The sequence below is a fragment of the Sander vitreus genome, chromosome 2 (genome assembly GCF_031162955.1).
Source record: "Sander vitreus isolate 19-12246 chromosome 2, sanVit1, whole genome shotgun sequence".
NCBI lineage: Eukaryota > Metazoa > Chordata > Actinopteri > Perciformes > Percidae > Sander > Sander vitreus.
The window spans coordinates 17,963,919-17,980,033 of record NC_135856.1 but is presented as its reverse complement, the minus strand read 5'-3'; the positions used below and the strand labels follow the sequence as shown (position 1 = coordinate 17,980,033).

The 16,115-nt window shown below is 39.0% G+C and overlaps 1 protein-coding gene across 1 annotated transcript; it reads left to right on the top strand.

The window, feature by feature from the left end:
- Positions 1-4,848: 4,848 nt before the first annotated feature.
- slc34a2a (solute carrier family 34 member 2a) lies at positions 4,849-13,877 on the top strand. The gene is made up of 13 exons (XM_078269072.1): positions 4,849-4,872; positions 6,031-6,094; positions 6,212-6,316; positions 8,070-8,198; positions 8,643-8,786; positions 8,994-9,105; positions 9,530-9,722; positions 10,997-11,092; positions 11,181-11,301; positions 11,991-12,158; positions 12,256-12,372; positions 12,695-12,819; positions 13,320-13,877. The coding sequence occupies exons 1-13, from the start codon at positions 4,849-4,851 to the stop codon at positions 13,875-13,877; spliced, it is 1,956 nt and encodes a 651-aa protein (XP_078125198.1).
- The last annotated feature ends 2,238 nt before the right edge of the window (positions 13,878-16,115 follow it).

Genomic DNA, 16,115 nt, shown 5'->3' with positions numbered 1-16,115 from the left:
TAAAATAAATGAATACAAATGCTACAGTGTTATTTTAACATTTAAATATGACATTACAAAAAAGTTTGAAAGCAGCATTAATATTATTATTGCATATACCGTACGTATATAAACTGCCTTCCGACTTTTGATCCTTCTTTTCCACCTCAACCATGATGTGTGTTTCCTGTGAATTGATTGTCCTTAATACACACAATTTATGTTCTTTTTGATTTATTGTTGATAATCTGTTCTCTTGTTGCAAATAACCTGAATCTGCCTTCTGTAAATAAATGTTCTGATTTAACTGCCAAACTGCTTCTCAGTCATGCTAACATCAATTGAATCAACTCCAGTGTTTCCCTTCATGAATAATTTCATTAAATATCAATTTTCTTACTTCATAGCCTGTTGCTGTGCTGCTGTAACGTGTGATTTACTTTACGTCAGTAGGGTCCACATAGTATTTGCTACAACAATCCCTGTTCTTTTGAGTCCAGAAATACATTTAGGTAATTTATATCTGATTAATGTCAATGAGTTGCAAATAAGAATAAATTAGTATTGTCATGGCATTGTATGGTGCCTAGATGATGCTGTTGCACTTTCACACTTTTTGGCAAAGAAGACTTTGATTGCCTCTTATGTGGCTGCATAAAGTAAATAAAAAATCTTTGATGCTAGTACTGAAAAGTTGGTAAAGCTAGAGTACACGTTTTTATCCAGAGCAGGTCTAGTGAGGAAGAGACAGAGGGGAGAAGATTGACTGGATAAGAATCAATAGGCTAACATGTATTGATAAAACTAAAAATAGAGGTGTGTTCTTTTCCTTTGTTGTCCCAGTTATCATCCATTCAGTTTTACTGGCAATATAGTCTTGCTTTGCCAGACCATCCATACGCTGCGATCAGAGGAGGGTCTGGCTACTCCACATTGCATTCTGGGATGGGAGAAAAACGTGCTCTGGTTTATTGGCATTTCTTTAAACCAATCACAATCGTCATGGGCGGTGCTAAGCTCCGCACAGAGCCGCTGCAAGATAGTTGTGCGGTAGAAAACTCAAATTGGACTGATAGTCTATCTAGCTGTCTCAATTTACCATGCAGAGATCTGAGGAGCAGTTAATCAGAATCAGAATCAGAATCAGAAAGGGCTTTATTGCAAAGTAAGTTTTTTACACATACAAGGAATTTGTCATGGTGTAGTTGGTGCATGTCACACATTCTCTAAATATAAGAAGGATAAAAAGAATATAAAAAATATAAGTATAAACATATACACACAGTATGTATTAATAAAGTATGTACAGTCATAGTCCTAGTCATAGTCCTCATAAATCCACTGGAGTTTAAAATTCCAACACAAAGAAATCGGAAGGAAACTAAAAATACATGCATCCGGTGGAATTTCCTGCGGAACCGGAGCAATCCCGGAAGTGGAACATCAAGGATATAGACTACTGGCAACATAACATGCTAGGAAGTGCCAGAGCAAAACTCATTTGTGTCTGATCTGTGCTGTCAGGGGCAGATTGGCCATCTGGCAATTCTGGCAAATGCCAGAGGGGCTGGCCCATTTTTTTTAATGTGTGCCGGTCAGATTTTCTTTTTTTAATATACAAATTAATTGTCTTTACAGGCCGACAGTGCATAGGACGTTTTTTTTATCGCTTGCACAATTTCACTATGGTTATAATAATAATAATAATAATAATAATAATAATAATAAATATTAAGCATTTGGCCAGTCAGCAACGGCCGGCCTGGTCCCGAGATGGGCCGACCGACCCAATCTGAAGTTACTCAAATTGGGACATTCAGTCAAAATCAAGCACGTCACTTTCAAACGGGATCTCCGTTTGCAGGGTTCAAGCTGTACCGGACCCTCCCGGTGATCATGCTGCTCTGGGGGACTGGCTGCAGCAGCGAGAAGCTGCTGACGGGCGCAGAGCACAGTCTGTCAGTGCCAGTTTCATTACCGGTTAAAAACGTCTCGTTGTCGCGTTAAATAGTAGTCTAATTCGGTGTTTTGGTAGAGTTGGTTTTAATGCCTGATGCGAAGTGTAGGCCTATAGGAGTACACATGACCCTGAACAAGCAGCGTCGTTCTGTGCGGTCTTTCTGCTGTGCCCCATTCACGTAGTGTCACGTTTTACACTATGAAGGTTAAACTCTGCAATGAATCTGCGGTTCACATGTATGCATGAACTGTGGTGGTCCATTACACTGTATTCTCAACATCCATGCAACATCACTGATAATGTTTGATCATAGAATGAATGTAGAAAGAATGTAGAATGTAGAAAACATTACACTTCACAACGTTTTGTATCCATAACGTGATTGTGTTATTCTACAATTTAGCAGTAAAAGCAGTAGCCTCTGTAAGTCAATCCTAAATGTTTCAACTTGGGAGCAAAATGTGCTCCTTGGGGAAAAAAAGTTACCATAAAGCCCTGTTCATGCTAATTAAACAACTGGACTTTGGGGTCAAGTGTTGTTGTATCCCGGATGTGAATCAGAATCAGAAAGGGTTTTATTGCCAAGTACGTTTTTTAACACATACAAAGGAATTTGTTTTGGTGTTGTTGGTGCACGTCACACATTCTCTAGATGGAATATTAAACAATATAAGTATAGGTATAAACAATATAAGTATAAGTATATGTACACAGTATGTATTAAATTAAAAATAAAGATAGAAATAAAAAGATTATTACAGCAGAGAGAGTACAGTGGTATGAAGAGCCAGGGGTGGTGTGGAGAGTGTCAGGGTGGTTTCCGGGCCTTGTTAATAAGGCTAGTGGCGGATGGAAAAAACTGTTCATGTGGCGTGAGGTTTTGGTCCTGATGGACCTCAGCCTCCTGCCAGAGGGGAGTGTCTCAAAGAGTTTTTGTCCGGTGTGGGAGGGATCGGCCACAATTTTTTCAGCACGCTTCAGAGTCCTGGTAGTGTATAGGTCCTGGAGCGGCGGCAGATTGCAGCCAATCACCTTCTCTGCTGACCGAATGACACGCTGCAGTCTGCCCTTGTCCTTGGCAGTGCTAGCAGCGTACCAGATGGTGATGGAAGATGTGAGGATGCACTCAATGATGGCTGTGTAGAAGTGCACCATCATTGTCTTTGGCAGGTTGAATTTCTTCAGCTGCTGCAGGAAGTACATCCTCTGTTGTGCTTTCTTGAGGAGGGAGCTGATGTTCAGCTTCCACTTGAGATCTTGGGAGATGATAGTTCCCAGGAAGCGGAAAGACTCCACAGTGTCAATTGTGGAGTCACAGAGGGTGATGGGGACAGGTGAGGCTGAGTTCCTCCTGAAGTCCACAATCAGCTCCACTGTCTTTAGAATGTTGAGTTCTAGATTGTTTTGATTGCACCAGGTCACCAGGTGGTCAGCCTCCCACCTGTAGGCGGTATATAAGTATAATTACAGACAGCCATAAAAACATATTAAAATTGCAGAGTTAGAGAGTTAAAATGGATGAAAAGATGGAGAACCAGACTGACAATATGTACAGTGTCAACAGAGAGAAACATGGGCAATGACAGACAGTGACAACAAAGAACAACATACTGTAGAGAATGACAGTAATGTGTACATTTGTTATAAACATGTGCTCTTTAAAAAGTAGTAAGCATTGTTTGCCAGTTACTTACATTACATGTTTAAAAATCTGTTACATAAGGTACTGCTTATATTATTTCACCATCTGTACACAATTGTAATTAGTGAATGCACGTGTCCGTGAGTGGGGCTGCATGGTAATGTGGGCTGGTGTGTCTACAGTGCCAGGGCTGAATTTTTGTCCCAGTCCGCCCCCTGTGTGCTGTTGTGTGTGATAGAAGAGGCTTATGGTTCATTTTAGTCCTAAGGTCACACCAGAGTGGCAGGGCACTTATGCTGATCACAGCAGCACCTGGGGAGCAGTTTGATCCATCAGGGCCAGTCAAATGGTTCTTAGCTACATTGGGCTGGAGAGGGGCACCTGTGATGATCAGTTGGGTCACTATGGGGTCACCTGAACTGAGCTAACCAGATGGGTACTTGGGCCACTCAAGTATGCCTCTGGTGTGTAATCTTGGGCCATGGGTGCAAATTACCAAAGGGCATTTCTGCATTCAGATGTAAAAGGGCAGTGGTGGTGACAGTAAGTGTGTGCACCACTGAGAAAAAAAGATATAGAAGTTGTTGAAGAGGATGTTACCTCACCTAATATTGTCAGGTCACAACTTTCATGGAAATTCAATGCATCAGGATCAGGTCATTGATATTGAACAATGGGTAGCTGTATTAAGAGAATCAATAGATTCTTATTATGTGCCAAAAATAGAACATAGCCACATAGACAAACTCTGTAGTGCACATCCGGCAACCCCCCCCCACCACCATGTGTGCCATTCTCTCTCACCACTACTCTCCAATGGATCCACCGGCTAGAACTATCATCACTCTGAGGCATGTGAAGTACTTTTGTTAAGGCGATACTGGAATTTCTATTTTGAATGAATGGACACATTTGCAAAACAGACAAACAAACCAAAGAACCTTATATAAGGTATTTAGGAAATGTATACAGGTTAACAACTGCAGGTGCAGGTAGACACCACCAACTCAAGACCTATCACTATCAGGAACAATGTGAGTTGGATTGCGACACAATTTACAGAGATTACAACAGTGTCAGGTAAGACTAATCAAGGTTTGAAAGGTGTGTTCATCTTATCTATGAGACGGAAGTGTCCCTGGTGATGTGAACACTGCACATCACACTCCCCTCTGCCTTCCACGGACCCCCCATCCCCACCTCCCACAACCTTTCACTCCACTTCTAAACCTGAAGCCCAGGTGAACTCAGCGCAGATACAGGAAGCATGGACACACTACGCCTGCCACAGGTAAGGGCAAGCATAGCTTCTATTGATCTGAATGCTTTATTGCTGCTGAAAACTTTGAAATATTAATTAAGTATTTATTTAGTTTAGTTAGTTACCAATTTCATTGTTTTTACTTCACTTTACTAGCATGTAAGATTTGTAACATTGTTTAATAAATAGGACAGCACTCCAATTTTACTATTTAATATTGCCACACACACTTATTCAGCAAGAATTCTGGAAATGTCACCATCAATATACACATAGGTGACCGCAACCAGCAGGACTACTAGTATGGTAACATAAAAAAGCTTAAAAGATAGCCTATGGTATTTGATGTAAAAAGTTATTTTTAATTCTTAAAGTATATATTATACAAATGTAGAAAATAGATGAGCTTGTAAGCAGATTGTGTGCCCGGACTCTGAACTCAAGTGACAAAAATGAAAAGACTGGTAGAGACATTGTATTAATATTAATATGAATATGGAATTGTTTTATTGGATGACATAACACATTAAGATTTAGCTTGGAAACGATGGCCTGTGGACCACTGAAACAAAATTAATGTTCAATACAAATGATGTAGTAATTCTATTATAGACATCAGTAAGTATAGAAAACTTTAGTAAATTATACAGAAAATAGAATAATATGATATAATATTAGTACATTTATATGTAGGATAATTGTATAAATATTTAATGAATACATTCAAGTAACAAACTGATAAGACATATCTCAGTCAAAGTGTAACACTTTTGTTATTATTGATTTAGCTGGTAGCTTTCTTTCTGTGTCATACTGTGAATGGAATTTGACTGCAGCTCGACCATGTGATGATAAGATCAATACCCTGGTGTGTGTGTGCGTGCGTGTGTGTGTGTGTGTGTGTGTGTGTGTGTGTGTGCGTGTGCGCGCGCGCATGTGCGTGTGCGCGCGCGCGCGTGTGCGTTTGGGTGTGTGCGTGCATGCCTATGTGTGATATTTCTGAACCTTATGTCGTGACAGTCAAACTGAAATGGTGATTTTGGTGGCACATACTTAGACAGACTTAACAGTTAACAAGGGACTAAAAACAATACAATACAATTTAAGAAGCATTTCCACAATGAATATACTGTATAGCATTTTGGAATTAAATCCTTACATAATGTTTTCCTTTTTCTTTGTTTTTAGCCAATGGCTGCTCAAAACAATGGCAAGGAAGACCACAATGATAGCCATGGAAAAAAGAGCAAAGGTATTTTTCCTGTCTATGAAATGCAACATAAAGCTATTGATAAACACGGTTACATGTAATGTATATAGTTGGACAAAAAAGGACAGTAAATGTATTCAGGCTTTTTGTTTGTCTTAGAGGACAAAGCGAGCCCCGCATACTCGACTGTGACTCTGATTGAGGAGGAGCAGGGGGATCCATGGGACATGCCAGAGCTGAAGGACACAGGGGTCCCATGGTCAGGTGAAGACTTGCAATGCAACATTATTACTAGGACAGGTACAGTGTTGTCATATCCTTGTATACGTGTCCTGATTCGACATACATGGTCAGTAAGTAATACATTTACATGCCTACTGATGGATAACATATATCCTACTGTAGATGTGATAAAGTGTTCCACATAACATTGTTTTATAACATTACCACACAGTATCTTTCAAGTCCACTGTTTTTGTGCAGTCAAATAAACAAGTGCATAGCTGTACATATTAATACATTCACATTATATATAGTATAACAAGTCTAGAGTCTCCTTCTTACCATGCCTATAACTTATTCAGTTTTTATTTTTTAATATCTAAAAACATCAAGTCATAGTAGAATTAATTGAATTTTTTTTGCAGAATAGCATACCTATGCAAACATGTATTTTATATTTGTAATTAAAGCTGCAGTGGGTAGAAAGCAAACAAACGGCAGAATTTGAAGACATGACATGTGACCTGTGACCTGTGATTGGCAAAAGTCTCCCATCACGGGCTAAATTATCTACAGCCTGAAAACAGAGCCAATAAGAGATGCAGAAGCTGCGGAGGACGGTCTGGCTAGTCCCCACAGCATTCCGGGATGGGAGAAAAACGTGCTCTGGTTTATTGGCATATCTTTAAACCAATCACAATCGTCTTGGCACCACACGGAGCCCTGGTGCCGCTGCAAAATAGCCTCGGGAAGGAACTTGTTTTGGTGTACTTTCAATGGTTGTTTTAGTCGTGCAACAGAAAACTCAGATTGGACCGATAGTCTAGCTAGCTGTCTGGATTCACCCTGCAGAGATCTGAGGAGCAGCTAACCATAGTCCTCATAAATCGACCGGAGTTTAAAATGCCAACACAAAGAAAGCGGAAGGTACCGGACATCCGGCCATAAAGAGTGACTTCCGGCGGAACTTCCGGCTGCAACGGACCAATCCCGGAAGTGGAATGTCGTGGATATAGACTACTTAAATTACAATATGCTGAAAGGTTATTATGGAATCTTTGCCCAACGCCACCAAAGATAAATAGCCTACCACAGCTTTAATTCAGATAACTTTGTAGATTAAGTTTTCCCTTTGACAATAAAAAGTATTTTTTTCTGTTGATAAGTGTCAAAAAAGCCACATTTAATACAATCTAATTTTGATGTTGTTTAACAATAAAACATCTAAACTTCCAAAGGCAGTTTATACTTTTCAAAAGCACTCCAGTTGGCTTAACTCCCTAGACATCATTGTTTCATTAGATGGACAACAAATCAGTGTAATTTATCTGGTTATTTAGAAAGCATTGAGGTTATAAATACTAATGGATATGATAAAGACAGTTGCCAGACAGACTGCTGAGTCTGTGCCAACATACTGTAGGCACAGAATGTTTCCTTTGACTCTCAAATCTGCGGCCTGTGAAATAGGCTTTTTTCACAGCAGATATTTTGATATATCATAGCAGAAAACCCACAGATGTGATTACTAATAATAATAAGGGCTGTGCTCCATTTAGCTTTACCAGTTCTAGGGTCTGACTACTTTTCATGCTGGCTCACTGATTAATACGCGTAATAACAGAGACATTGTTTATGGTATTAATCACACCTGTGTTTTTCCTGCTTTGACAAATGAAAATGTCTGCTGTGAAAAAGGCCCCTAAAGGAAACATTGGATAAATCTTTAAAGAAAATAATCTTTTCCCTTTTTTATTCTGTGTTTAATCCCATTCATGACTTGTCTCTATTCCAGCTCTGGACACCAGAGGGAAAGTGTTGAGAGTGTTGGTGTCAGTGGGGAAGTTCATCCTGCTGCTGGGTTTCCTCTACATGTTCATCTGCTCTCTCGACATCCTCAGCTCCGCTTTCCAGCTTGTTGGAGGTAAACACAGTAACACTTGAAGCCACGTTCAGGTGTAATGATGACCCATAAACTCACATGCATGCTATTGGCCTTTTTTTACAGCAGACATTTGTCTTGTCATAAGAGGAAAAGTAGCATTAACGATGGCTTTGTTCTATTCAAATGTCCCAGTAAGTCATTTGACTTACAGTTTGACAGTGAGCCAACATCCACCATACCAGGACCCATGACACTGAAGCAGCTAAATAGAATTTAGCCATCATTCATTGTATTATTCATGAATGTGCTTTTTCTAATGTAAATGCCTATAACAGTATTAATATGCAGCCACTTTGTCTTACACTACACATAAAAAAAGCACAGTGGTACCATGATTTATATTCTGTAACTCTCCACAGCATACTTGTTTGAAGGGGGAAAAACATTTTTTTTGAATATGCACATTCTGCTCACCTTGCCCAGGTAAAGCAGCAGGTGACATCTTTCAGGAGAACACAGTTCTGTCCAACCCTCTGGCTGGTCTGGTCATTGGTGTTCTAGTCACTCTGCTGGTCCAGAGCTCATCCACTTCCTCCTCCATAGTTGTCAGCATGGTGTCCTCTGGATGTGAGTACAGGCATTCACACATTGTGGACACACACACACACACACACACACACACACACACACACACACACACACACACACACACACACACACACACACACACACACACACACAGATAAACCTCCATGCACAGAATGCATGAAGGATAATGATGTCGGAGGTGTGGAGGACGACTGATGATGAAGATGACCTGTTTTGCTTTGGCAGTGCTAACAGTTCAGCTGGCTGTTCCTATCATCATGGGCACCAACATCGGCACCTCTGTCACCAACACACTAGTCGCCATGATGCAGGCTGGTGACCGCAGCACCTTTCGCAGGTAATCATTTTGTATTTGATGGATTGCTTCCTTTGACTTCCTTTCCCTTTAAGTAACACAACTTTAATTGCAGTCTGTGGAAAACATGTACAGCATATCCAAAATGCCAGCTTTTGATGAACTAAGAAAACACACATTTACAACTCATCACATCTTCAGTCTAATATACAAAATACAATCCTTTCCTTTATCTAAAAATGACAAATATTCCATATTTAACATTCATTCATAATTTATGACCCTCACGTTTCTCTGAAAAATGACAAAATCACCAAATGTGTAAATTGCTATTACTATATAAATAGTTAACCTGCTTACTGACTAGATTACTTATTTCAGGACAGCAATAATATGTAGCTCCCATTAGCGAGATCAAAGGTCATTTTACTTTGCATTTATCTACCTCCTCTCACAATATACCCAGGGCTTTTGCAGGGGCCACTGTGCACGACTTCTTCAACTGGCTCTCTGTGCTGGTGCTGCTGCCTCTGGAGGTCGCCACTGGTTATTTGTACGTGGTCACCAAGCTCATCATTGACTCCTTCAAAATTGAGAGTGGCGAGGCCCCGGACCTGTTAAATGTGATCACTGATATTCTCACTGAGTCAGTTATACAGGTAAAATGTAATTTCAGGTTATGTTACTTGTACTAACTTTAATGATCAAATATGAAGAAAATGTTTGTTATTCGGACATTTTAGCTACCCTGTGGAGTTTTTGAGCTCTAGCAGCTCTACGTAGCAATGTTCTATTTTGATTATATACTGATTATATATGTCACATTATTCTGCGACAGTTGGTGGTGGTAACGTGTCAAGAAACACAGCAATGCGTCATCAAAGGCAGGGAGGAAGAACTGCTAGAAATTAGATGGGAAATTTAAAGTATGAAAAAAAAGCTTTGCAGTTGTTTTATGAGGAAGGAAATTACTTTTGTTTGCTCATAAGAAAACTCCACAGGGCACCTCTAACATCATTTGATGAGACTTTAACACCATAACATTTTTTTTTTTAAATTTTGAAAATTTGAAATTTAGCTGACACACTACAATCCAGAGTGAATTTCAATAAGTGGTAATTTTGTTGCAAGGAGCCTCAGTTGGCAAAATCTGGATAGATCTCATCTAATGCCAAGATCAAACATCTAACCTTTCACTTGCAGATTAAAGATGCAAGATGCAAATCAAATTATATATAGGTTTTTGCAAAAGATCAGAACAACATTCTAAATTAACATAATGTAGAAGAACTGCTTCATGCATCACTGTGTTAAATGCACATTTTACCCATCTGTAAAGAAAGTACTGTGATACCCATTTAAGCCATTCGTTGGGGGAAGAAAACATTGCACAGAATCAAAGACAAAATGAAAGCTGGGGTTTCAGTAACCAATGTCCAGCAAGTACAAATATTTTGGCTATGCCAGTAGTCATTTAGATTTAGGGTAAAGTCTGTTGAACCTGTCACCAACAATGAATGTCAATCGATTCATCACCAGCACGTGTATGAAATGACCACCTCTGGGTAGATAGGTGTCTTTTAGCAGCACTAACTGTGTGGTTAACTGATTGTAAACTGTTATGCTCTTTAGTTTGTCCCTGAGCTCAAGACAGATGGTGAACATACTGTAACGGTAGTTGGGCTGATACAGAAACTACTGTGCAATTGTTAGTGTTATCTATATGGGTCACTGCTGAACTTCCACAGTAGCTTTAGCTTAAACAATACATTGGTAGAAATGTGAACCATGAAGCAGTATTAAACCTTTTTTCTGTTTGGAATTGTGTTGTTTTTACTCTCACCAAAGAAATCACTTGTATGAATTTGTATCAGAGAGATGCCATTATATAACAATATTATCTTTGTCGTGGTTCTCTTTCCTTCCAACTTAGTTAGATGAGTCTGTCATTAGTGGGATTGCCACAGGAGACCCAGAAGTCAAGAATAAGAGTCTCATCAAGAAATGGTGCCAAACCTTCACCAACACAGTAAGAACAAAACATGGCAACTACGTACCAAATGTTTGAAAACATCCAGAAAATTAAAATCTTTATTGTCAAACTGCCACTGTTTCAGACCTTAATGAATGTCACAGTTCCTGGTCCAGAGAACTGCACGTCTCCACCTCTCTGCTGGGTCGATGGCAACTACACCTTCACGCTGAAGAACATTTCTGAAACGTTCAATGTCCAGAAATGTAAGACCAGTTTTCACAATATTTATACTTTTTTGTGAATGCAAGAACCGTAATCTGTACATGAAAGGTGCTCTAAGCGATGTCTCGTGTTTTTTAGGTTACAACATTTTATTTCACATACAGCAAATCTCCTCACTATCCGCGAGCTGCCTGTCCCCTGAACACACTGTAAAAAAAAGCGGTCTCTGTAGACAGCCCAGGCTTCACAAACGCCAACAAAAATAAACTGTGCCAACCTGCACCACGAAACATAACAAACAGTCTTCCAGCGTTCCAGCCAATAACCGACAAGAAGGATTTCGAGGTGGGGGTTGGTGGGTTAGTGCACGGAAGCATGGAAGGGAGGGAGAGGAGATGGGATGAGGAGGAGGGAGGGGCGAGCTAGCCTCGTTTTGTTTGAAAATACTTTGAACATCAACAAAAAGTGCCGTCACCCAACATCGCCTAGAGCACCTTTAAGTAAATGTATAATATTCTCACCATAATATCATGGCCTCATTTCACATGGCATGGCAAAAGTGTTTTAACTAACTTATGAGCAAACAAAAGTAATTTCCTTCCTCATAAAACAACTGCAAAGCTTTTTTTCATATTTTAAATATGGATTTATTGTGTGTGTGCGTGTGTGTGTGTGTGTGTGTGTGTGTGTGTGTGTGTGTGTGTGTGTGTGTGTTTCTGTGTGTCCATAGGTAAGCATCTCTTTGTTAATGTGAATCTGCCTGACCTGGCAGTGGGTCTGATCCTGCTGGCTCTTTCTCTACTGGTGCTCTGCTCCTGCCTGATCCTGATCGTCAAGCTGCTCAACTCCATGCTGAAGGGACAGGTGGCTTCAGTCATCAAGAAGATCCTTAACACTGGTGAGCAGCACTGCACACTGTATACTCAAGTGCAATGAATTGAATGTGATTGCGTTGGTTAGTACACAAATGTTGTATGTCTTGTTTGTGTGTGCAGATTTCCCTTTTCCATTTGGCTGGGTCACAGGTTACATTGCCATTTTAGTTGGAGCTGGAATGACCTTTATTGTGCAGAGCAGTTCGGTTTTCACTTCTGCTATTACTCCACTTGTTGGTGAGCTCAATCATTCATCCATCCTTCTATCCATCCATTTCATTCATTTAAAAAATCTATGTACCATTTTGTACCGAAAACCTGCTTTTCTTAAAGTTTCTTTAGCTTATTCTTCTCTCTCTGTGACATGTTAGGCAGTAAAACAATGTACAAACACTGTCTCTTTAACAATGATAGGTTGAATACAGTGGAGAGGGATCGAGGGAGCACACACACTTTACTTGCTTGTTTTTTTTTTAAAGCTGATAAATGCAACTAATTTCCTGGTAAAACAGGAAGGAAGTGATGGTAGTGATGGTAAACGTCTCGTTTGTTTGAATAGGTATTGGTGTCATCAGCATAGAAAGAGCATACCCGTTGTCTCTGGGTTCAAATATTGGCACAACCACCACAGCCATCCTGGCAGCTATGGCAAGTCCTGGAGACACACTGGTTAATGCTCTACAGGTCAGTAATTCACAAAAATAAAAAACTTGCACACATGTAGAATGACCAGATTGACTTTTTAAGGTTTCATATGAATTTCGCTGTCAGGATATGAGAACTATTAGGGGGAGGAAGCCTGTTCTTTTCCTAATTTATAATTTTCTAAATATCATTCTAAACATATTTGCCCTTAGGAGATGTATTGGAACATTTTGGGCTCTTGGAAGATATACCTTTTTGTACATCTTCAGCTGGCCTGCTGTCCACCGAAAATGAATTAAATGAATAAATAGTTGGAATGCGTGTCAATTAAATACTGTTTCTATTTTACTTATAATTATCTAGTACCAAATATAGCATAGCATAGGCCTACATATTACATAGTTATTTCCATGAAACTTATTAGGAAATTACAGACCAAAATGTTTTATTAAATAAAAAAGTATGTAATATAGATTTTTTTACATTCAGAAAAATAATGACTGAAGCATATCAATAAAGTTTGTTGATGTTGTTTCCAGATTGCCCTTGTGCACTTCCTGTTCAACATCTCTGGCATTATTCTCTGGTATCCAATCCCCTTCACCCGCCTCCCTATCCGGCTGGCCAAAAGCCTGGGGAACATCACCGCCTCCTACCGCTGGTTTGCTGCCATCTACATCATCTTTTTCTTCTTCATTTTACCGCTCTTCATCTTCACCCTGTCACTGGCTGGCTGGCAGGTACTGGTAGGCATGGGTGCACCTCTCGTTGTCATATTGATCATCATCATAGTGATCAACATACTGCAGAAACGGAAACCTGGGTGTCTGCCTGCAGCACTGCGATCCTGGGACTTCCTCCCTCTGTGGGCCCACTCCCTGGCTCCCTGGGACAAAGTGGTTGGTGTGATTACCGCCAAATGCTGTTGCTGCTGCAAATGCTGCCAAATTTCTGCAGATGATCAAGAACCCAGAGATAAAGAATCAGTGGGAAATAACAACACAGAGGTGTATGATAACCCTGCAATGAGTGCAGAGAAGGAGGTGGAAAATGAGATCAATTTAGAGCTAAAGATTCTGAAGATGACCCGGCTTTGAGATTTTGTATACATATTATGTGTGTGACTATTTGTGTATGATGCAAAGACATGCATTGGTCATGCACAAGGACAAAACACATTTAGGCAAAACTCTTAAATGTTCGTAATATTTATGCTATTACTTTAGTGTAAGATGGGAAATGGTTATATAGAGAATTAAAACTCTCTGCGTATCAACAAAATGCACATGCATGCTATTAACTGAGGTGGCCTTTAAAGGATAAGGCTTGCAATATTCTTTTTTTGTTTTGTTTGTTATAGTCAACAAATCCCACAATTCATTAGTCATCTCTCAATACTTTATGACTTGCCTCAATACTTTATGACTTTCCATACCCTGTCTGTGGCTTTCAGCTTCAAGCAATGTTGAAAACGGCTCACAAATATCTAGTTTAATTTTTAAAAGGCAAAATAATTTCCTAAAGCAGCTGGGCACTGTAGTTTATAGCAATCATTACTTAAACAGAAGGAAATAGTGCATTTATTGGGGACTATTTTCAGCTGTGGAGTAATACAATTCTAGTGAGTATTTCCGGGAGCAGGAGGGTGTTATATAATAAATAATCAGGCGATTTGTGGACAATATTAAAATATAGAATATCACCAGACTAATATAGTATTTGAGTTTCCAACTTTAGCTCTACAGAATAAATCACAATTTAACAATTTTCAAATATAGTTATTGGGTTTTTATCTTATAATGAGATAACTGAATTGATGAAATACAAATAAGGTGTATGTTGTTGAACAAAGTCAATAACTGGTGTTCAAAGCAAACAGTTATTGAAAGAGCACAGCAATACAAAGTGTATAGGCAGTTGTTTAAATGTGAAAACTCTTGAAGATGCCATGGCCTTTGTGCACTAACATACAGTAGCCTACAGTCAGTCAGGATCATATCTGCACAAAACCACAGACTTGTTCAGAAAAATAAGGTTGAATCTTTTTTTATTTACAAAAGAAAAAAAATCTTGTTTTTACTGTGTATAAAAGACATGTTGAGATCCTTATCACATCGTTTTAAGGTGTAAAAATGATTTTGTAATTGTCGGATAATTGTATTCAAGGAATATGTAGTTTAAAAATTAGATGTGCATCTAACAATGTTTTGAACTTTTAATGCTTAATGTAAAGTTATATATTGTGTCTCCATAATACCTATTTAAAAATTAAAGATAAAAAATTATACCTAATTGAAAGTTTTTTTTTACTGACCTGGCAGAAACCACTAGACTCATTACATAATGTTCCCAGATTAACTTCTGACCCTCTATAATGGGTATGATAAGAGATGACTCTACTATCAGTGTTATCTGAAGACTTCTCTGAGTAAGGCATTTTGGGAAAGAACAATTATGGTAAAAGGGAGGAAAAGAGTTGAGAGTACAGTTCAGAGTAACAAACATGCTCCGTATCTCAAAGTATCATAAACTTTATCAACATCATTATTATTATTATCAGTGTTATTAATAATTTACTATTTTTGTAATGGCTGTCTTACAGAAAGTCAGGTAGTTTGCTGTTACTCGTTTATGACTGTTCTGTTGCATTTGTGAGTTTTGAAATTTCTTTTTTCTTTTTTAAGTGTCTGGGCAAAGCACAGCCAGCGTCCAGGAAACTGTTGTGCCGACCGCTATGTCACATGTCAGTAAACCTTGTGCAGCATGAGATGGATTATCAATATGTCAATAACGAGGGCACACAACTGTGCCAAAGCGCACAAACAACCACAGGACACTTTCCACATGGTCAACTGACACTTACTTAAAGTAATTATGTACGTTTACTCAAGTGAGACTGTCCTCCCCTGAAAATGGCCACCATAATCGTTTGTTCAAGCAGCAATTATGACACATATATACCTCATATCTTCATCGTACATCCATGATATTTATATTTACATTTACATCCTACCACCACTAAGGGTGTTAATTTATGAAACGCTCCTGGGTCTCATTAGAAGGTAGGAATAAACGACCTATGTTGTATGGTTTGGAGAACTTGTTGGTTTGTACGTTGGCCATAGCAATTATGATAAAATAATCATGATGGGCTATCTTTTAGCTTTGATGCTACTATATTGCTATAGTTTAATACTGTACACAACATTTATTTCACAGCTATAGGCCTAGTTACTAGTTACTTTTCAGATTAAGATTTGAAATAAAACACTACGCATTATTATAGTTTATTAAACCAGTTGTTCCCAACCTCTAGTTTGTGACCTCAAAAAAGC